The 23,327-nt window shown below is 36.1% G+C and overlaps 3 protein-coding genes across 4 annotated transcripts; 2 read left to right on the top strand and 1 right to left on the bottom strand.

Annotated features, from left to right (window-relative positions):
• Positions 1-147: 147 nt before the first annotated feature.
• On the top strand, positions 148-1,247 carry LOC103949029. The gene is made up of 2 exons (XM_009360119.3): positions 148-610; positions 878-1,247. Exons 1-2 carry the CDS (start codon positions 438-440, stop codon positions 1,122-1,124), a joined length of 420 nt encoding a protein of 139 aa, XP_009358394.2. The 5' UTR covers positions 148-437; the 3' UTR covers positions 1,125-1,247.
• Positions 1,248-12,246: 10,999 nt separating this feature from the next.
• Positions 12,247-15,854, top strand: LOC103949028 (mitogen-activated protein kinase homolog MMK1). 2 transcript variants are annotated; one of them, XM_048584057.1, is made up of 5 exons: positions 12,247-12,739; positions 12,914-13,181; positions 13,900-14,232; positions 14,547-14,727; positions 15,027-15,438. In XM_048584057.1, exons 1-5 carry the CDS (start codon positions 12,477-12,479, stop codon positions 15,146-15,148), a joined length of 1,167 nt encoding a protein of 388 aa, XP_048440014.1. In that variant the 5' UTR covers positions 12,247-12,476; the 3' UTR covers positions 15,149-15,438. The 2 variants fall into 2 exon arrangements, with proteins under 2 accessions (XP_048440014.1, XP_009358393.2); XM_009360118.3 differs by lacking the exon at positions 15,027-15,438 and adding an exon at positions 15,470-15,854 and having other exon boundaries at positions 12,254-12,739.
• Positions 15,855-16,089: 235 nt separating this feature from the next.
• On the bottom strand, positions 16,090-19,083 carry LOC103949027 (protein FAM133). The gene is made up of 5 exons (XM_009360117.3): positions 18,744-19,083; positions 17,392-17,493; positions 16,780-16,921; positions 16,637-16,692; positions 16,090-16,551 (listed from the first exon to the last, which is right to left on the bottom strand). The coding sequence occupies exons 1-5, from the start codon at positions 18,828-18,830 to the stop codon at positions 16,330-16,332; spliced, it is 609 nt and encodes a 202-aa protein (XP_009358392.1). The 5' UTR covers positions 18,831-19,083; the 3' UTR covers positions 16,090-16,329.
• Positions 19,084-23,327: the final 4,244 nt, after the last annotated feature.

Here is a 23,327-nt window from a genome sequence, read left to right as displayed (position 1 = left end):
TGCCATCCGCCCGCCCCTTGTCATCTTGGACTAGCTGAGTGAACGGTTGAATGTGTGGTCAAGTATTGAACGGCTTAGAATCCAATAACACGGGGTTCCAGTGCATACTATTTTTCGGTTCGTACTAAAAAAACCCGCTGACAAGTATATGCCGTATTCCCAATTTTTGATGCGATTGTAGGCTCGGTCGAGTTCGGGAGTGATACAGATGAAGTGAGGTTCGTGTTTCTGCAAGGAAAAGACCTTGTTGATGAAGGGTAGTGAATCAACCATACCATAGAAGCAGTTGGCCCACAAGAAGGGAAACCTTATCTGGATGCAACCAATGGATTGGCTAGCTCAATTACACCTAAATCTTCATTTTTCCAAATGAGGTTTTCCTCACATCTTCACTTGACTGGAAGAGTACAACGTCTCTTCTAAGTGACAGAGAGATAATGGCGCATTCGCTAGCGTCGCCGCCACCTACCACTGCTGCAGCAACATCAATCTCAACAGCAGCGGCTAAAAAGACCACTCTTTTCCGGTCAGTGGGATTCCAAAACGTCTGGGCTTCCGATCAAGTTTCCGATGACTCCAATGCTGCGAACAATAATCTCGTTCACAGGAGGTTAGTATTTGATTGTACATTCATGCCAAACACCTTCTATCCAACACGTGCATTTATATGTACAGAACAATGCTTGGCTCCTTATATTTAAATAATTACAATTCTTTTTTACATGGAAAGAAACGGCTCGGCAAAATTGCAATGCTAACTCGTTAAAATCACGTCAAAATAGAGTAAAGACTTCTTATTACATTTAAAAGAGTCGAGGATTTTCGCTATGAATCTTTTTTGTGACAAGCTAGTGTGATGTGGGGGTTGATGATGCAGGAATGTGGGTTTGGGTTTGGCGGGCGCTGTACTGAGCTTCACTGTGGGCGACCCAAATTCAAGTGCAAATGCGGCAGCCAGAAGGCCTCCACCGCCTCCGGCGGAGGAGGAGAAGGAGAAAAAGGACCCGAACGTCAGTGGTGTTTTAGCGAAAGTCCTAGCTAGCAAAAAGAGGAAGGAGGCCATGAAACAATCGGTGGCCAAGCTAAGAGAGAAAGGAAAACCGATCCAAGCGCCACCTGAATAGTTTCTTTCTTTCTTTCTTTCCTTCTGAAATTGAGTACCGCACTTTGCAGTTGTTTGTCATCCTTTCTTCCTTTAGGGGATACCAATATTTTACGAATCAAAGAGGGGCTTGTTTTGATGTGCATTCTATTTCAAATATTTGAGAGGCTTAGTACGCACGCGTTTTTTTGTTGGAGAATCGAACCTAGAACCTTAAAGAGTACATGAGCACCATTACTGGAGCATGGATAAGAGAGCGGCTGGGCTGCTTAGGCCATCTCCAACCGATAGCTGGCTAGAGGGCTCGTTTTAGCCCACCCTTCAAGATTCTCCAAAATATTAATATTTTAATGAACAGTACATGACCATATTTGTCTCCGTCTTCAACCGAGAGTCAAATGGCCATAGGGCCAAACATAATTTATTATTTAAAAACTACAACTTAAATGTTGTTTAAGTTTCATGTTGTTAAATGTTTTTTTTATGTTGTATAATTTTTATGTTTGTTAATGTTATTAATATTGTATAATGTTGTTTCATGTTACTTAATTTAATTTAATGTTGTATAATGGCTTAGGAGGTTATGGAAAAAAATAGAATTAAAAAAAATATGAAACAAATTTTGTGAAATAGAAGTTATAGGAAAAAAAAATAGAATTTAAAATAAAATGAAACAAATTTTGTGAAATAGAAGTTATAGGAAAAAATGAAATATGAAACAAATTTGTAAAATAAAAGTTATAGGAAAAAAATAGAATTTAAAAAAAATATATGAAAAATAGAAGTTATAGGAAAATTTTTGTAAATAAAAAATAATAGTAAAACTGTTAAAAAAAAATATTCAAAGAATTCCTATCGGTTATAACCGATAGGAAATCCAACATAAGCAAAAAAAAAAATGGCCAGCCCTCTAGCCCTCTCCGATTCCGTGGGACCCTCTCAGATTCCAGAGCCCTCTGGCTTAGCCTTCGGTTGGAGACGGTTTTCAAGTTATTTTCGGCCTTCTGGATCCTTCGGTTGGAGATGACCTTAAGGCCGCTTTCTCCTAGGTAATATTAGTTTTTTAACTTGAGCTCCATAAAAACAACAAAGCAAGCACAAAGGCCCAAACCAAAAACTGCTTATTTATAAATAAATCACGAGTTTCTTCCTAATACGCTTCCTATTAATCAATGAACCAATGGAGATGAATATTTCTTCAATTTTATATACTTAGATAGTGTAGTTCCCTGAAAAAATTATAAAGAAAAACGATGAGATAATTTAAACGAGAGAGAAAGGAAATTTGAGTGACGAGCGAAGCTCTCACATTATTTTAGCCTACTTGATTATGTTCGTGTCTGTTGTGTTTTCTTTATTCAAAATAGTATTTTAAGTATGCTTTATATTATGTTTGGATAAGGGATGTAAACTTAGAATTTTGAAGAAGTTTGATGTGCACCAATTTTCTTATTTGGATTTATAAACATAAAAATTTAGAATTTTTGCGTGAAAATAAATTTGAAATTTGGGATCTCCAATTCTCAAATTTGAATTCCATGTAAATATGTGTCATTTCCAAATTTCTATGAGTAACAATTTAAAAATAAAAAATTCCGTATTCAAATTTCATTGTTCTTTTAGGTTAATGAAACAATAAAATTCACAAATTTTAGAAAATAAAATTCGGCATTTCTATTTCCATAATTTTGAAATTCCTTAGTTTGATGGACTCTATATGGGGCTAGAAAAATGATGGATATACCCCAATTTAGAGCTCTGAGAAATCTTTGGGGCTCTAAAAAAGAATCTCTCTCAATGAGGGGCTATATACCTTTCGGGCTCTATATGAGGCTATATATTTATTTATGTAGTCATTTGATTACGTGGTCAATTTATTTTTGTTTTAGCTTTTTTTAAGTTGATTTCGGACATGTTATCTGTAATTTTATGAACTTTTCAACCTAAAAAAAAAAAAAATTCTTACAAAGTTAGATTTCATCACTTATGCACCGTTGGATTAGTTCTCTTACCTTAATCTCATGCACAAAGAGGCTAAGTCTTGTGTTTGTGGCATTTAAATAACTACATTGTTGTAACGACCCGTCCCTAAAGCGTTGATTTTTGTTGATCGTCTTGTCGTGTCACGTAAGATTCATTTCCTTGGCATATTCTTGTCATCACTACGAACTCATGGGTACAAATGGAATCGAATTTGGAGTTATAACGAAAGAGTTATTAACGAACGAAGTTGAGGGCAAAATGGTCATTTAACCATAAATCTGGAAGGCTCCAGATTTTGTTGGAGCATCAATCTGGTGCCACGTATGTGGCTGTGATAGAAAGAAGATGAGAATAAGGAAGGGGGAAGCTGCTTAATCGGTGAAAAAAGGAGGAAAGTGAACCAATGGGAGAGAAAAGAAATAAGGGAAATAAGGGTAGGAAGGAACCAACCAACTAGGACCTCCCTTCGACCCGTAACCCGACCTGATTCCTACATACACCCCGACGTCGATTCCGGCGTTTTCTTGACAAATTGATCGTCGCCACCACCTACAACCTACTCAGCGACCTTCCATCTTCCATTTCCACCTAAATTCCACTTGTTTAACCCCATATTTGTGAAGAACGAAATCGGTTGGTCTTAATGGGTGCACGGCCGCAATTCGCCATTTCTGGAACCACCACCATCAACCACCACCATGGTTCGACTCCTCTTGAACCCAGGAATAAATCCCAAGCCTTGGTTGGTGTGTCGAAACATTGAGGAAGAAGAATCGACAACCATCAATTTCAAAGGTTTTCGACGGATCAAGGGTGATTTGAGGTGCTTCCTGGCCGAATTGGACTTTGGCTCAAGTATGAAAGTTGTTCCCCTCATTGAGATCTGCATTCCTGTAAAATTTGGAAATTTTTTGAGTTGTTGAATTTTTCAGCGAGTCGGTGCTGCCAGCCACCATGTGGTGCAGCGTGTGGCCTTCCGAGCCGCCACCTCGTGGTGGCTCGTGCAACGATGCGTGGGGGAAAACATGAGGCCCCTCTTTAGGTTTTTTGACATGCCGAATTTGAATCCTCTGTCCTTTTTCCCAAATTCTAACGTTTTAGTAAAGTTTTACTAAATGATTTTCGACGTGCCGAATTCGAATCCGCCGTCTGTTTTCTCAACTTCTAACATTTTAGTAGAGTTTTACTAAATGATCCCTAATTGTGGTTAGGTGCATCGGTGGAAAGTGTCTCCATCCTCGCTAGCTCAAGCAACTCCCGAGCAACAAAATATATGTAAGTGGACCCCTTCTAAACTTACATATTTTCTTAATAAAATATTAGCCTAGCATACATTTCACACTTCATGATTTGAATATGTTTTATATATTGTTGTTCTGGATTTCTATATTTACGGTTTACGAGATAGTTATGATTTATCGCACCTACGTTTTACAAAAGGTTATGAATTATTAGATTTTCATATATGAAACTCTATGGATTATGAATATGATTTATACTACGGTTTCCGAATATGAGTTATGAATTATGGGATTTTCATATATGAAATTCTATGGATTTACAAATGTGAATTATCATGGATTTACGTGTAAAGACTTTGCGCTTTTGAGCTCTGGATTTGATATGAGATTTGAGATATGTTTTCGGTGCTTATCTAGTGGGTTATCATACAACACATCCACACAACACATATATGAGACGTCTATGGCCATAGGACACAGTTGAGGAGTAGTGACATATTTATGTTATACCCCCGGCTTCACTGCCGAAAGCAGTGTCAGACAGCTTCATTAGCCACAGTTAGTATCGGTGTGTGATGTATATATTTTCTTCTCCGGTGTAACTCGGAGTCGTACAGCTTCACCTTCGAATGATGGGACCTACCATGTTTTTTCACTGACGTAACCCTGAGGCCTGTTCATTGCCAAGAAGAATTGATCCTTCTGATAATCTTCATATCCTGTGTTTTATTATTAGACTATGTATTTTAAACGAAGTTGCTCGTGATTTAGTATTTCTAGTTGCTAGTCTGTTGTGGTGTGATGTCTTTGAACTTTTGCCGCTATGTAACGGAATTGGAGTTTGTATTCTTCAGTTGTTATGATAAGTATCGTTGATAAGTTTCTCTCTATGCATTATCTGTTGGCTACTTTCAAACTTGTACTTATACATATGGAGAAAGAATTAGGAGAGATCGCTTGAAGAAATCTGTGACATTTTTTTCAGATCTGACAACAACCGGTGAAGTAGAGAGACTGTTTTGTAATTTATGCTCGACTGGAACTTGTTGGAGATCACCTTTCTCATTACCATCTTCTGTAAATTCTTTCGGGGGCGAGGATACGAAAATCTGCACCAGTAAGCTTCCACCTGACATAAGATGGAGCTGATTTATTCTATAGGTCTATCCTACACCCTGTTTGTTTTGATCAGTAGAAACCTTGTAAAAGTAACTAATCGGGATAGCAAGACGAATAAATTATTTGCCAAGAACAAGAGAAACCAAGCAAAATCAGCACCCGAGAGTGGTTCCATCCCGTAAATTATGGCTGTTTCCGTTGCTGAAACATCACGCATCGCTGCAATCTGCAGTGATGAATAATTTTTATGAGGAACTAAGGTAAAACAACCCCTCGAAAGTATTGAACAATTGATGATACAAGAAAGCACATCTTAGCTTTCTAATTGTGTGCTTAAATTCAGTTTGCGAAACAATAGTAGAGTGTGAACCAAGGAACCCTACCTCAATCCATAAGCGTAATCCGGTTGAAAATGCACGGTATAAATTGCAGGTATCCATGGAAATGCAACAATCTAGTCCCATAGCTCTGTCCATGTCCATGGTGATTGATTGGAATAGTCGGTACCATCCAACCACCGTCTGATGAAACCCCAAATTGTGGATCAGAGAGCAACAACACAAACCTCATATCCAAGAATTGCTAAGAAGTTTTCTTTCTTTGTGCTTCTAGAACTATGTTCAGTTTGAAGAATATGAATCCCAAAAATTTGCATTCAAGAAGTTCGAAAGATCTCCAACCTGAGAAAAGAGTAGTCTGTAACATTTTTCATTACATGAACTCAGCTTTTATCTAAAACAATAGCATCCAGAACTTAACGGTGTCAGGCGAACATTAGGAGGTGATCCACTGCTGCGAGCATAGCAACCACGACAGCAGACATGAGGACTCCGATTCTCCGAACCAGGTACGAGTAGGTATGGTTGCTCCAAGCATACCATCAAGCAAAGGTACCGCGATAACCTGTTCGACATATCAGGATTTTACAAATGTACTCTTGCTCCCAAGACCTTTCGTGGCTTTTGCCGAGGTACAGTGGTATTAATGACAGAAAAACCGTAGCTAATAGAAAGTTCATGAAAACTTTCAACCTACTGTGGACAGACAAATAAATATCCGATGTAAGCAAACCAAGTGCCTCAAGAAGGTATCCTAGACTGATCCAGAACCCCAACTCCATCCCTGCGTTGCGTGTCTGGTCATTACCTCGTACGTGATCGAAACATAAATGGAAGAAAAGACATACCATAGACAATTGTAATGAAATTAAGCAGCCTAATACTCCTTATCTTCTTGGATGCAAAGAAAGCCTTTTGCTACGAAGATCGTTGCCGTCTCATGCCAGATTTTGATCCCATCTTTGCACCATTCTTAGTCTCATGGCTCCCATACTTCTTGCTCGTCTAAATCTTCTTATCGGATTGTTTAAATATTATTTTTATTATTGTTTATACTTATATAGTGTAGTTCTCTGGAGAATTATAAAGAAAAACAATGAGATAATTTAAACTAGAGGAATAGGAAATTTGAGCGACGAGCGAAGTTCAGTTTTAGCCCTCTTGATGTTTGTTGTGTTTTCTTTATTCAAAATAGTATTTTAAGTGTTTTTTTTTAATTAATTTTTTTTTATGATGAAGTTGAATTTTCTAAAACTTATTAAGTATGCTTTACATTATGTTTTGACGAGGGACATAAATTTAGAATTTTGATAAAAGTTTGATATGCACTAATTTCCTTGTTTGGATTTATAAATATAAAACTTTAGAATTTTCCGTGAAAAAAAAAATTGAAATTTAGGACCTCCAGTTCTCAAGTTTAAATTTTATGTAAATATATGTCATTTCCAAATTTATATGAGTGATAGTTTAAAACTAAAATTTTCCATATTCATTCGACATTTCTATTTGAGTCATTTTGTAATTCCTAGTTTGAGAAATGCTAAGAGCATCCCCAATGAAAAGTTCTATAAGGAGTTGGAAAAGTGGTGAATATAACCTAATTTAGAGCTCTGAGAAATCTTTGAGGCTTTAAAAAAGAATCTCTTCCAATGAGGGGTTATATACTTAGATAGTATAGTTCTCTGGAAATTATAAAGAAAAACAATGAGATAATTTAAACTAGAGGGATAGGAAAGTTGAGCGACAAGCGAAGCTCCCACACTATTTTAGTCCACTTGATTAAGTTCATGTCTGTTGTGTTTATTCAAACAATAGTGTTTTTTTTTTTTTTTTTTTTTTTTAGTGAAGTTGAATTTTCTAAAACTTATTAAGTGTGCTTTATATTATATTTGGATGAGGGATATAAATTTAGAATTTTGACAAAAGTTTGACATGCATCAATTCTTTTGTTTGGATTTATAAACATAAAAATTATAATTTTTGTATGTAAAAAAAAAATTGATATTTGGGACCTCCAATTCTCAGTTTTCAATTCCATGTAAATATGTGTCATTCCCAAATTTCTATGAGGCATAGTTTAAAAATAAAAAATTCCTTTTTCAAATTTCCTTGTTCTTTTAGGTTAGCTAAACAATAAAATTCACAAATTTTATAAAATAAAATTCGGCATTTCTATTTCTGTCATTTTGAAATTCCTTAGTTTGAGAAATGCTAAGAGCAGCGCTAACGAGGGGTCTATATGAGGCTGGAAAAGTGGTGGATATAGCCATTTAGAGTTTTGAGGAATCTTTGGGACTCTTAAAAAGAATCTCTCCCAAAGAGGGGATATATACCTTTCTAGCTCTAAATGGGGCTATGACACATCCCGACCTGGATTGTCCACTAGGACTTCGAATTGAGATGTGTTGGCCGACACCTGGAAGGTGACGAAACCATAAAGTGTGGTGATGTGAAATATGTGAATAAATTTAACCCCTAAAGTGCCTAAACACGAGAGTGCGCTGTGAGAGAAAATGACCCAATTTCACACATAACGTCAGAGCATAAGTAAAGTACAGTAGAGTGGATTGAAAATCATACAATTGAAGGTAATCCTCAATACCAAGACTTGCCACAAATCCTCGTCGATACGAAAACTCTGCTACTAGAACCTGGAGGGATAAAAACAAGAGTGAGCGGGTCTGAATATAAAGCTTTAATAAAGACCTTTTAAACGATATAACCCTTCGCTGTAATACCTGTATAGGTTCCAGGAAATCATACTACACATAAGTATGAAATCAAATGTAATCAAAAATAAATCCAAGAATATTCCAAATCACTACGTATCGGCAACAAAAATATACATCAAGTGCTCATCAATCTATAGTAACCCACGAGTCAGAGTTGTCTAACGCAACCTATACGACTCATAAATCAATCCATGATAACACCTGAGTTGGAGTTGCCTAATGCAACATGTACCACTCATAAATCAATCCATGATAACACCTGAGTCGGAGTTGCCAATCATTGCAACCTGTACGACAATGTTGAAGTTGCCTATCATTGCAACATGTACGACAGTGTTAGAGTTGCACAAAACATTAATACAAGTCATGCCTTAACTTAATCATTTCAAATAATATTATAAACTCACCTGAACTTACATGTTCGTCCCGCGTTCACCTTAGCACTTCAAGGCATTCACAACAATTATATGTAGGTAATATGCATATGGTTATACCATAATGCAATCTAAAACTCAACCATATCATAGTACTTTAGAATATACAAATATATATTTATGACATGGCATAAAATGCATAAATCAATTTAAAAGCGTTTTGTGGAACTATCAATGATTTACATATGATAAAAGGAAAAGACCTACTCATCTGAGGTCCGCGTTACAACTCCCTAGCACGAATATCGAGACGTCACGAACGATCTTCACTTAGAACAATTATTAAGTCATGTGTCAGAACTCTTATCAGTAAAACACATAACTTACATAAAACACATCCCAATGACGTTCTAGAATGATTTGAGACTTATTGACCAAAAGTCAATCGTCAGTCAAAGATCAACTGTAGGGTCCACAACGCTACATAACTCAATCTGAAAGATCCACATCTCAAATTTCGATCCGTAACTTCCAAAGATCCACATTTTTCTTCTAAAACATCATACTAAAGTTTCATTACGATCCAACGGTTGGATCTTCGCCAATTGTCAATTCAAGTGGCGGTCAACGTTTTATTTTACGCACTTACAAATCCAATTCTGGAAGATTCATACGTCAGATTCCCAATCTGTAAGTTTCTAATATCCTCAAATATTACATACTATAATGTATTAAAGTTTGGTGACGATGCCATGGTCGGATCGTCAATTCACATAATATTCAAGTAGCAGTCTTTATCAAAACTATGCTCAAACGATGAGATTTCATCAATCGGACTTCACCTATAGAATTGGGGTGTCAAACTTAGCTTAGAAAGGTCAGGTGGTGACTCGGCTCACGCGCCGCCACACACAGCAGTCGGCCGTCCCGATTCGCTGAAAAATTCAACTATCTCCAAAAATTCTCAAATTTTATAGAAATGAAGATCTCAAGGAGTAGAGAAAATTTTATACCTGTGACCAAGTCCAATTTGGCCGGGAAAGGCTCCAATTTCACTCAAACCCGCCGGAACCTTAAAATGGGTGAACTTAGATTCTCCTTCCTCGATGTTCCAACGTCTCTACCACTAGTTGGGTCTTGTTCTTGGGCCCAAGGGAAGTTGATTAAGGGTAGTTTTAGGTGGTGGAACTCGCCGGAATGGAGGAATTATCGTCGAGCACCTTCGGTGCTCCGGTGAAATTCCTCACAGGTTAGAGCCTAAAAACCCTTACATTTGGATGGAGATGGTAGAGGGAAGGTGGTGGAGTAGATTGCAGGTGATGGATGTGGGAAATTCAACTGAAAAATGGTAGAAATTGGTCGGAATTTTGGCCGGATCATACCTGGGTTCATGGAGTGCACGAGACCCTCTTGATTGGCTACCCTCCTATTCATCTAATTGGTCCACTCCTTCCTCCCTAATTTCTAATTGGTTACAATTCCCACATGGTGGGAGTTTATTTTCCTTTAAATCTATAATTTAGTGAAACAACTTCAAATATCCGTACCAACGAGTATTACACAAATACGCCAAAAGAATAAGTCATACATTCCTCTAGACGATGGTCAACAGAAGTCAAAATCCTTGCCTCTAGGGTATTTTTGTCAATTCGCTCAATTAAAATAAATAAACACGAAATTTTAGGGATGGGTTGTCACAGCTACATATTTATTTATGTAGTCATTTGATTACGCAATCAATTTATTTTTGTTTTAGCTTTTCTTAAGTTGATTTTTGTACATGTTATCTGTAATGTTTATGAACTTTCAACCTAAAAAAATTTCAAATTCTGACAAAATTAAATTTCATCACTTATGCATTGTTGGTTATGTTCTCTCTTACCTTAATCTCATGCACAGAGAAGCTAAGTCTTGTATTTGTAGCATTTAAATAACTACATTGTAATGACTTTACAATTTAAGTTTATTTGCTTGTTTGTGCTTTCAAATAACAAAATTGGAATGCCCTTACAATTTAGGTATATTGTTTGTTTATATCTGTGGTTTAGGTCTCTATACTACCAAAGTTATATTCAATCACTTCTTTTTTTTTTAAATGAACCTTTCAATCTAGAAAATCAATCACAAAGCATAACAATTTTTTTCCTAATCATTAACACACAAAAAATAGCCGTTGTTTTATGTATTCTTAATCTAACAAACAGTTAAAAATAAACCTTTCATATCATTAATGGTTGAAAAATAACCTTTAAAATCATGTTTTAGAATTCGAATTGGGGCCCAGTCATTTTTAAACTTAAAAAAAAAAAAACAAAAAAAAACAAAAAACAAAGACTGTGCTCTTAATTTGGTGTGGGTCCCTGCTTTTTGGGCTAGAAGTAGCCTAATTTTTTGCTACCAAATGAATGAAGTTGCTAGCCCTTGTAGTAGATATAGCCCCATTTTTTCAACTCATTAGAGACAGAAATTTTCACTGGAGTTACAAATGTAGTAGCCTCAGGGAGGATAAAGCCCTCGTTGGGAATGCTCTAAGAAGACTCCTTCAAAAGTGTAGCCCTCTGTAAACTCTATGTTACCTCATATTTTTGACACAATTTTTTTTAATGTTGGTGCGAAATTGACGTTAAACTATGAGATGTCAGAAAGTTCATAAAGACCCCCGCTTGAAAGAGTCTACTTAGCATTTCTCTCCTCAATAATCTTAAATTTTCTTATTGAAACATAGTATTAATATTAAGGTTATTAAATAAAGGGAGTTTCAGTGAAACACTTTCGGTATTGTTCACTTTTAACGAAAATGATATTTTTACTTTAAAAAGTCACTCATGGTACTATTCATTTACAACATCTTTTTGTCAAATTTATAAGAGTCAAATTATAATTGATGGTTGATGTGACAGTCTGAAATCTTATGTCAAATTTATACTTATCCAACCGAATTGTAGAATGTTATTTTATTATTTAAATAGATCTTTAAATAGTTGTAATTATTAAAAAATGTTGAAACAAAATTTTTGTTGGTTGAAATGTTAGTAAAATAAGGGATCCATAATTAAAATAAAAATAAATTTAACATTGATGTTAAATTTAACTTCAAATCACTAAACCTTCAAATCTAGTCAGCAAATAACATTTCGATTAAAAAAAATTTTGATGTCAAATATACACAGTGATATTTCATCTAAGATTTTGACATCTTATTTAAAAAAAAAAAAAATAGGAGATTTGGTTAGATGTGATGTGTATGACAAAATGGGTAGAAAACATAGCGAAGCCAACGGAAGACGCACGGCACACATAACCAACAAAAACCACTTAATTCCACGAGTCAAGTTCCCATGAAACTATTCTTTTACAATTATACCATCCCTCTCTCCTCGTTCTCTCTCCTCTTTCTCTCTCTACAATCATCAACCATACACATACGCTTACGTACAAATACATAAGGGGTAACTCTCTCTCTCCGCATCCTCTCTTCTTGTTTATTAATTAGGGCTCAGAGCCTGAGCTTCTGAACTGCCATTTACTACAACCAACCCAACGACAGAAGATAAAACATAAAGCAGAGAAAGAGAATCGATTCACAAATGGAGGGAGGAGGGCCCGCAGCTCAATCGGCGGACACTGTGATGTCGGAGGCGGCGCCACCGTCGCATCCGGACCCCAACCACCCACAGCAACATCCGCCACCGCCGCATCAGGCCATGGGGGGAGTGGAGAGCATTCCGGCCACGCTCAGCCACGGCGGCCGATTCATTCAGTACAACATCTTCGGCAACGTCTTCGAGGTCACCGCCAAGTACAAGCCCCCCATCATGCCCATCGGTAAAGGCGCGTACGGCATCGTTTGGTCTGTATCTCTCCTCTCTCTCTCTCTCTCACTCTCTATTTCTTCCATCTCTTCATTTTTGTTTGTTTCAAATTTCCTCTCTTTGTGAAAAGAAAATTCAAAAGATTCATCATTTGGGGAAAATTAAATCGGATTGAATGATTGATTAATCGTGAGAAATTGCAAAACAAATAGCTCTTCTTTGAATTCGGAGACGAACGAACACGTTGCAATAAAGAAGATTGCGAATGCATTCGACAACAGGATCGATGCGAAGAGGACGCTGAGGGAGATCAAACTGCTGCGGCATATGGATCATGAGAATGTTGTTGCGATTCGGGATATAGTCCCTCCACCGCAGAGGAACTCCTTCAATGATGTTTACATTGCATATGAGCTCATGGACACTGACCTCCACCAAATCATTCGATCCAATCAAGCACTCTCCGAGGAGCACTGTCAGGTTCTGCCCCTTCTCTTCTAAATGCTAGCATTTTCGATATTTTGTTTGAAACTAAAGACGAGTTCTTACTTGAAACTAAAGTCAATCTTGACACCAGTGTGTTAGCATTCTATGTAAAATTGATAATTTGTGCCTTTTCGGGTTAAAAGTCTGTAAAGACAAGTTCTTTGCCGCATCTGCATGTTTTTCTCGACCATTTGGACAGTTGTTGTGAAACAGATCGTTCCTCTAGTTGTTCTCATTGATAAAGATAAAAAATTATTGGATGAAATTGACCAAGAGGAAAGTTTGCTTTGTAATAAGAATTCTTCAGCAACCTTGAAAATAAACATTTAAGCTTTTCTCATTTTCAGCTACGCCGTTTGTTTTCCATGGAGAAGGTTTCAAGACTAGTTTTATGTACTTCTTATTAGACTTCCTTATATTTATATTATGCTCCATCAAAGCTGTGCATTGTATGCAACTTAGATGACCTATGGCTCTTTTAGCACCTAATTAGCAAGTTACGAAATAAGATGAACTGTATCTCTCCCCTCCCATTCGTTTCTTCCATTACATTTCGTATGTTAAACTTAAGAGTCACCTGCTTCTAAATTCATAATATTTTTATTTTTTATTATTTCACTCGACTCCACTTAGTGGGATAAGGCTTTGTCGTTGTTGTATTTCACTCAAGATCTAACAAGTACTGTTTTTACTCATTTTTTTGTGCGTGCAGTATTTCTTATATCAGATCCTCCGAGGATTGAAATACATACACTCTGCAAATGTTCTGCACAGGGACTTAAAACCTAGCAATCTTCTATTAAATGCCAATTGTGACTTGAAAATATGTGATTTTGGACTAGCTCGAGTCACCTCTGAGACTGATTTTATGACTGAGTATGTTGTTACAAGATGGTACCGTGCCCCAGAGCTATTGTTAAACTCTTCAGATTACACTGCAGCTATTGATGTATGGTCAGTAGGTTGTATTTTTATGGAATTGATGGATCGGAAGCCATTATTTCCTGGCAGAGATCACGTGCATCAGCTTCGTCTGCTATTGGAGGTAGCTTAATTATGTTTATTGTCATAAATCATTTGTTTCTGCAAACCGAGGATCATATGATGGACAAGAAAGTATCATTGTCGTCCTTATTATTGTAACTGTTTTGTCACAGTACAGGGTCCTTGAATAGCATTATTAGCTCCTCCATGCCATAGTTACACTTGACGTGATAATAAGCCCAACATGTGTCACATTTGAGACCATTTCATGATGAGTTCGGAATTGGAATTTAGAATCTTCACATTTCTAAAATTGTACATTTGTAGTGTAGATATCTATGAATCAGTGTGGTTAATCATCAGAAATCCTTGCAGCTGATTGGCACCCCATCAGAGGTTGAGCTGCAATTTCTAAACGAAAATGCTAAGAGATACATTCGGCAGCTTCCTTTCTACCGTCGACAGTCATTTACCGAGAAGTTTCCTCACGTCCATCCTTCAGCAATTGATCTTGTTCAAATGATGTTGACATTTGATCCTACTCAGAGAATTACTGGTAAGTTGCCTTTACTAAAATGATCACAAATCCGATTAAAAAAATAGTCACAGTTTCTCTACTTCTCATGTGTTTTATTGACTCGGAATAATTTGTATCCCATTTAGTCTGTCATCTTCATGTGTATTAAAATCGAGTACTGTTATCTTGATTATTTTAGCTTGCTTAATGCAGACATGTTGTTGGACTATATTAACTGAATACGTTTACATGTTCAAACAATGAGATCACAAAAGAGAAGGAATTTTAGAAAATATCTGTTTTCGTATATCATTTGAAATTGAAAAATTTATGTCTAGGAGTTCATTTGAGGGTGATGAAAGTTTCTATCTCCAAATTACAACCAAATCCACCCATCAAGCATGTGGAAAACTCTACAGTCCTCATTATTCTCCTTTCTGCGGAACTCCCTATCAGATAATAGAATTGTAGCCATCACCCGCTTTCTTACACACAGGATGCCAGCTTCCCACTGCCTTTAGGTGATTAGTTGTGTGGGTAAGATAACCTCAAGATAATATGCTTTGGCAGTGGTCCGCCCCCTTCATGCAGTCATCCATGGAAATCAGCCGTTTTACCTTCTAAAAACTTAATAGTATGTTTTCATCTGAAATTTTGAAGCTCTTCCTTGTTCTCAAACACTGAACATCGTAATCATCACATTTTTAACCTTATGTAGAACCTCTGTTACATTTAATTTAGTTTTACTGTTCTGACTACGTTCGTTCTCCCTACATTGCAGTTGAAGATGCCCTAGCTCACCCCTATTTAACATCTCTCCATGACATCAGTGATGAGCCTGTTTGCATGACTCCCTTCAGCTTCGACTTTGAGCAGCATGCACTCACTGAGGAACAGATGAAAGAGCTAATCTACCGAGAGGCACTTGCATTTAACCCCGAGTATCTGCTACAGTGAGGAGTTTGCTATTTAATTCACGTGGATTTTCAATTGTGTGATCTCTAGGTTCCATCTGTACGGTGTTCGGGATTGATTTTTCATGTAAATATGTTCCATCCGAAAGTGGAAGGTTCTAGATTCGAATTATTGATCATCTGGAACAATGACAGCGATGTTTGTATCGGCTGGTTTTGATTTCTGTTTATCTAATTATTGAATTGAGCTTACTGCTGATGAATTAAAATTTCCTCGAACAGAAAGCTTAAGAATCGATAAAGATCTCCGATGTCTGTTGTTACATTTGATCGTATTCATGCGCCTGCGTTCTTCTTTTCCATTTCCGACCGTAAATCTGTAATCCGTGCTGGCATTCCCTTCGACATGGATTGCACTTCAGTCCGTGCAGGACGAAGCCGGAATGCCAGAAGCCGACGTTTACTTACCCGAATGAGAGTTTAAAAATGCCTCAATTTTAGCTCGCATCAATTCTTCTAATAGAAAGAGTTACATGAACTGTTTTCGTACAATTGATCAACACCGAATGAGATGAATAAAGCGACACTTTACCTAAGAAGTAACCTCATCAGAGCTAACTGCTAAGGCAACTAAATATATCATGTAGGCAAAACAATGAAGAACAAACTCATCTCAAACTAATCTTCCTATTGTAGGAAGATACTACAAGGAGCTCGTATAATCCCGTTAGGTCTTCGCATTCCCGAAGAATCTTGAAAGTGGCACGGGACCATCAGCCTCGTCGTCGTCACTGCTCGAGTGTTTGGTCTTTGACCTGTGCTTCTTTTCCTTCTTTGTTCTCTTGGACCTGGACTTGGATCGTCTTGATTCTCGGTCTTCGTCTTCACTACTGGAAGAATCTGAGGATGAGCTCGAGGAGCTAGACTCTGAAGATCTCCTTCTTGAATGCTACAAAGTGCAGTGAGGAAATATTAAACCGATTAAACACATAACACACACGCACCACTACAAAAAAATTGTAGGCGGTGGGCACCTTTCTCTTCCTGCTGCTGCTGCTGCTGCGTTTCTTTAAATCTTTGTCCTTCTTATCTGCAAGGACACATATTCACCTTCAGAAAAGAGACTAGTAGAAACAAGTAATAGTTTGTGTTTACATTCCATGTCCCGGACACCCACCTTTTTTGCGATCGGACTTACTACTAGAGTGGTTTCTTCCATTGGCAAGCTTGCGAGCCCTTTCGGCATCCAGTTGAGCTCTGTATTCTCTCATCATTCTATCAGTATCCTTCTCCAGTTCGCCCTTTCTAATTTCATCTTCCTAGTACATCAATACATTAAGACTGACTGAAAATTTGCATGTATTGCATAAGGCTACAGATGCAGAAAGCTTTGATAAAAATGAATGTAGCAAGTAGACAATCCTACCATTTTATGACACAGTAGGAAGATAAAAATATTCGAGCAAATATCAGTTCAATTAGCTGAACCCAAATATTTCTAAATGCGAAATGTTAGTCCTAAGTAGTTAGGACTACAGGCTAACATCAACGAGAACATCCTCTTCTTTCAGTCTTCCAAACCTAAATGCATCGGATCATGTACCTTTCTAACTATCAGGCATAACCACAAACCCATTTAACATGTTCCCTCTACAACACACAATATCAAAAGGGTGCCTTTTTTTAAGCTCTTTTAACCGGTGCAGAATTCTATATGAACTATACATATGGAAAACAGCAGCAAAAATAGATAAGGAAAGTCCATCAGCAGAAAGAAAGAAGAAAGTACCTTTTGCTTCTGTTTATACTCCTCCCAGGTAATTGTATGAGAAGTTTTGAGGCTAGCCAAACGAGCAGCATGCCACTCTGGTGAATGAAATGAACCATCCACCTGCGACAGTCCTCATCAGTGAAAGTACAGGAAAATAAAACATAAAGTATTATATTGGATTATCGAGTCAATTCTCTAATAGGAAGATGGACCATGTGTCAATTTCACCAAATGCTAAGCAAACTACGAAATCTGCTATGCCTAAAATTCATATCCGCAGTAATTATGTTCTCCACCAAATATTAAATTGGCTTAGAAACTATTGAGTTAATAATTTAGTAACTCGTTTGGAGGTAACGTCTATTGCTATTTATACAGTAAAATTTCTTGTATTGAACCACAACCACTCTTATAAACTGACACCAAGTAGAAAAGAGGATTCAACAATTAAATTACGAGTTAATATGGTACCCTACTTCAAATTGACAAAGATTTCATTTTGTATATATACCCATAGAAGTAATATAAGTATATGGTAATGTGGAATGGGAATTAGAAACATGCTCTGTCTGACGATAATTCTTTTGGTGGTCATAGGCTTTATAAATGGCTGGCATGTACAGAATTTTAAATGACGATAATTCTTGAGATAAATTAATCATTATCATAATTACCATAGAGGTACTCCACAAACTGTATGATTGGTCACACTAGTCCCATCAATTGAGAGTACTCAAAACCACGGGAAAAAACCATTGAATTCCGTTCACCCTAGGATGCTATAGACACCCTCTATCTCTAAAAGCTTGTTGTTCATCAGCATACATTTTAACACACTGTACGCCACGAGAGTTATGGAGGATGCACCCATAACCTATACCTCAACACCTATGAACCAATGGTAACCACATCACAAACAAACTAGAAGGTAAAAATAATGCTCTAATCCAATTCCATATACCTTGAATTGTACTTCATAAAGAAAGCATTTAAATTTACAAGAAGATGGTAGCGATTTCAAGAGCCAAATAATCAGCGTTCTTATGTTTTAAGTTGTCAAGTCAACAATTCACACGAGATTCGACACAAACAATTCCTTTTAACGAACACCACATAATCCTAGAGAATCAGATACTATAAGTCTATAACCACAAGTTCAGTAAACAGTAAATAATTACAACACACCCACCAAAAACCAAGATTGAATCTTTCAACAAAGTTTCCATAGAAATCACACATCCAATTGCACAGTACGCAGTTCACTCAGAAAATTTAATGCAAGCAACTCAATTCGAATGCAAAGAAATAGTAGAATTGACGAAATGGGGGAGAAAATTGAAATTGGTGAGGTGGTATGGAAGGGTACAAACCATGCCGTCTTCGACCTCATCGGGGCCGGCAGAGCTGGAGCCGAGCCTGGATCTCTGCATAGCCTTGTAAGCTTGATTTTTACCCATTTCGAAAGAGACCCAGATGAGAAAATCAATCAATCGAAAAGAACAAGACAGAAACCTAGGAGGAGGCAAAGATACGACTAGAGTATCAGCGGAGGACAACCCATGTACTGAAATCGAGAGAATTGAGGAGCAGCAAGGAGAAGCGAGGAGGTTGGGTTTGGGTTTTTCCAAGCGAGAGGAGGGTTATTGCTCCTCGTCGTATGAATTTGGTGATACAATTAGAAGGTGAGGTTGTCAGGAAGAGCCAGCAGATTTGTCAGAGAAACAACGACGGTATGGGCGAAACCTTGAGAGATTTAGATGACGTGTTGCATATTGATTGGTAGGAGCAGAAGTCAGTATAATACAAGCAACACACACAAGAATGGATGACTCATCATCGAATTGATGAGCTGTCTGCTAGCATGGAGGTAATTTTGGGCTTCGTACTGGATTTGGGCCTTGGGCTCTGGAATCCATAAGTATTAGACTAGCACCCAACAAACAAAGCAAAATCATAAGTTTATAACTAAATAATGAAGGCGTCATTTTGAATTATGGTCTAGTGGGTCTTAGGTTGGATTCTCTCTAAAAGTGAATTGGAACTTTGTTTTTGCTAGCTCAGCCTACTCCCTCACCCCCTTGATGAGGATAATATCATTTCTTCAAAAAAAAAAAAAAAAAAAAAACTAAATAATGAAGGTAAGCTAATTGCATGTTATTTTATGTGTTCCCGCTTTTTGGAACAGTTGTTACATGATGTACCATTTTATGATTTAGCCATAAGTCGATGTATCTCACTTTTTAAGATATATTTATATAAAATAAATACATGTATATAATTTAAGTTAAATAATAATATCACGTGATGTTGTTTTAAAATAGGCTTAAACTTTGTTTATTACCCTCATGTTTCGTGGTTTTCAACATTTAGCACATAAAGTTTTTTTCGTCCCGGAGTTAAACCTAAAGTGTTAATTTTGGGACAGTCTCATATATCCGTTAGTCTGGCTGTTAAGTCTTTCGTTAACTGATGATGTGGCATCCATGTAGACAATGACTGGACGCCATGTGTCATTAAAAAAATTAATTAAATAAATTTTTTTTTAAAAAATCCCAGGTCCCCTTTGTCTTCCCCACCCCGATCCCCTTCCCTTCTCCCTCTGCACCTCTACAGATCCGCTCTGTCACGCCCTAAATTAAAAAAAAAAAAAAAAAATTTCAAGGCATGAATAAAAAGAGTAACTTAAAGGTAACAACAGGTGACTAGGTTGAACTAAAACGTTTCATTAAACAAAATAATTTAAATAGTCATTACACTTAAAAGAAAGCGACAACAACTCCTTAAAAAGTTTAAAACTATTTATAAGCAGTCTATTTCTTCCAAGTCAGCCACTAGATTCCTGTCTCATCTCCTGTAACACAACTAATAAGGGGTGAGCTAAAAGCTCAGTAGGGGCCCAAGGCCTCAAGTGATTAATATTATTAAAGTTATGAATGTTTTATGAGTAATGTAATGCGAGAACAAAAATTCTTTTCTACCCAACCCGTTAATCTATATATTGAAGCAACCAGACCTGCATGTCCCATACCATGCATTTTACCACCGTGGTCCCGAGTGCTTTAATATATAGAATAACCCCCATTAACTAACCCAAGTTCATAACCCCTTTTGCTAGTCATCTTATCTAATTCATTGATCTCTAGCCCAAATCACCCACATCGACAATTCCCATCGATATCCTATTCTACTGTGCACATCGGGCTCGCCTGGAATTGGTTTCACAACGAACAGACTCAACTACACAAAAGCTAAATTCCACATTTTCCCACAACATAAGTACCTCATTTACTTCGTTGACAAATGATAATGATCATGCCAATATATAATATACCACATAACAAATCACATTTAAGTCAATAGTTGAATATCTCAAGTTCACATAACAATTTTCACGAAATACAAGTAACGAAGACAATCAGTTAATTCCCCTACCTCAAATCCTTACTTCTTACTTCACGAGTACTTCTTTTGCTTATCTCATTTATCACTCTTACACACTTTTTACATAGGGTATGTATTACATGTCCCCAGGAAAAGAGCAAAGATGGAGCATTGCTCCTATTTATACCATAACTAAGGCGGCAACAAATTTGTTCTCATTGGTTTATAATTTTCTCTACAAACCACCCCACTTGCTTCCACCATTCCATGTTAGCCATAGGCTTCATTTGTCATCACATAGCATTCAATAGTCATCACTAAGCCTGGCAATTTCTGACACGACCCGATAACCCGACACGACACGACACGAAATTAACAGGTGTTTGGGTTGACACGATAACGAATCGGGTCGTTATCGGGTAACCCGATAAGCACCTGTTAAGATAACGGGTTGGTTCGGGTATACACGTGGGTAACACGATACACGATAAGCAGAATATTATTTTTATAATTTTATAACCCTAAAAAAAATACTATAATAATTATATACATTAATTTTACAATTTTATACCCCTAAAAATTATAATAAATATATATATATATTAAATTAACTATAAAATTTATAATAATTATAATAATTATATATACTATAATAATTATACCCCCAAAATATTAAGTCTATCTATAATAATTATATATATATATATTAAATTTTATAAAAACTATAATAATTATTAATTAATAATTTAATATGCATGATGCATTGCATGATTTTGCATCCATTGAAATTTGATGTGATTTCTTTCCATTCAAATTTCAATAATCAATTTCTTGCCATTGCCAACTTGCCGCCCTTTTTGAAAAAAAAAAATCGAGGGAAAATAAAAATGTTAAGAAAAGTTGAAAATGAAACAAAAAAGTGAGGGAATTAGGGAAAGATGTTGGAGGGAAAAATGAAAATGATAAGAAAAAGTTGAAAAGGAAACAAAAAAGAGAGGGAAAAATGAAAATTAATAGAAGTGGTGAGAAATTATTTATTTTTTTTTTTTAAGTTATTAACTTTTTATCATATACATGACTGTCATGACATATCTCACTATTTTTATAATGACACACGTGACACGTGATGTATGTACTATTCCATGTACCAGTCAATTATAATTTATACGTACAAAATAAATAGATTTAAATCTACTTAATAAATATATACACACACACACACACACGAAACTTGATTGATGGCATACGAATTCTCCAAAACTAATTTCAACGATCCAAACCGTCAAAATTGTTTGTATATGCTTGGAGATCACATCAACAAAAAATCACAAAAAAAAAACATTCAGAGATCAAGTAACGGAACAAAGGTTTTCAACGGTTATAAACGAAAAATCACGATTTAACGGTTATTTTAACTCCGATTTTGATGATTTTTTATAACTACACTCCTTGACCCTATATGAATACAATGAATGAATTCGATCTTCAATTTAAAATATTTACACAATTGGATACCACAAAATCTTATGTTATACTTAATGAAAGTATAAATAAACTCTAAGTGTTAGTCAATCTATCGTTTTACGAATTCTCCAAAACTAATTTCAACGATCCAAACCGTCAAAATTGTTTGTATATGCTTGGAGATCACATCAGCAAAAAATCACAAAAAAAAAAACATTCAGAGATCAAGTAACGGGACAAAGCTTTTCAACGGTTATAAACGAAAAATCACGATTTAACGGTTATTTTAACTCCAATTTTGATGATTTTTTATAACTACACTCCTTGACCCTATATGAATACAATGAATGAATTCGATCTTCAATTTAAAATATTTACACAAGTGGATACCACAAAATCTTATGTTATACTTAATGAAAGTATAAATAAACTCGAAGTGTTAGTCAATTTATCGTTTTACGAATTCTCCAAAACTAATTTCAACGATCCAAACCGTCAAAATTGTTTGTATATGCTTGGAGATCACATCAGCAAAAAATCACAAAAAAGAAACATTCAGAGATCAAATAACGGGACAAAGCTTTTCAACGGTTATAAACGAAAACTCACGATTTAACAGTTATTTTAACTCCGATTTTGATGATTTTTTATAACTACACTCCTTGACCCTATATGAATACAATGAATGAATTCGATCTTCAATTTAAAATATTTACCCAAGTGGATACCACAAAATCTTATGTTATACTTAATGAAAGTATAAATAAACTCTAAGTGTTAGTCAATCTATCGTTTTACGAATTCTCCAAAACTAATTTCAACGATCCAAACCGTCAAAATTGTTTGTATATGCTTGGAGATCACATCAGAAAAAAATCACAAAAAAAAAAACATTCAGAGATCAAGTAACGGGACAAAGCTTTTCAACGATTATAAACGAAAAATCACGATTTAACGGTTATTTTAACTTCGATTTTGATGATTTTTTATAACTACACTCCTTGACCCTATATGAATACAATAAATGAATTCGATCTTCAATTTAAAATATTTACACAAGTGGATACCACAAAATCTTATGTTATACTTAATGAAAGTATAAATAAACT

This window comes from the organism of the source record quoted next, unplaced genomic scaffold, assembly GCF_019419815.1.
Source record: "Pyrus x bretschneideri cultivar Hongxiangsu unplaced genomic scaffold, Pyrus_bretschneideri_v1 Contig1, whole genome shotgun sequence".
Classification (NCBI taxonomy): domain Eukaryota; kingdom Viridiplantae; phylum Streptophyta; class Magnoliopsida; order Rosales; family Rosaceae; genus Pyrus; species Pyrus x bretschneideri.
Note: the sequence above shows the minus strand (reverse complement) of the source record. Positions and strands in the feature narration are given on the sequence as shown.

Bases quoted from the DNA above. Each gene is read 5' to 3' on its own strand.
- LOC103949029 (XM_009360119.3), top strand. From the start codon at position 438: ATGGCGCATTCGCTAGCGTCGCCGCCACCTACCACTGCTGCAGCAACA. The intron at 611-877 runs GTTAGTATTTGA...TTGATGATGCAG, and splicing joins AATAATCTCGTTCACAGGAG to GAATGTGGGTTTGGGTTTGG.
- LOC103949028 (XM_009360118.3), top strand. From the start codon at position 12,477: ATGGAGGGAGGAGGGCCCGCAGCTCAATCGGCGGACACTGTGATGTCG. The intron at 12,740-12,913 runs GTCTGTATCTCT...CAAAACAAATAG, and splicing joins GGCGCGTACGGCATCGTTTG to CTCTTCTTTGAATTCGGAGA. The intron at 13,182-13,899 runs GTTCTGCCCCTT...TTGTGCGTGCAG, and splicing joins TCTCCGAGGAGCACTGTCAG to TATTTCTTATATCAGATCCT.
- LOC103949027 (XM_009360117.3), bottom strand. From the start codon at position 18,830: ATGGGTAAAAATCAAGCTTACAAGGCTATGCAGAGATCCAGGCTCGGC. The intron at 16,922-17,391 runs GTACTTTCTTCT...TTGATGTACTAG, and splicing joins AGTATAAACAGAAGCAAAAG to GAAGATGAAATTAGAAAGGG. The intron at 16,552-16,636 runs GTGCCCACCGCC...TGCACTTTGTAG, and splicing joins GCAGCAGCAGGAAGAGAAAG to CATTCAAGAAGGAGATCTTC.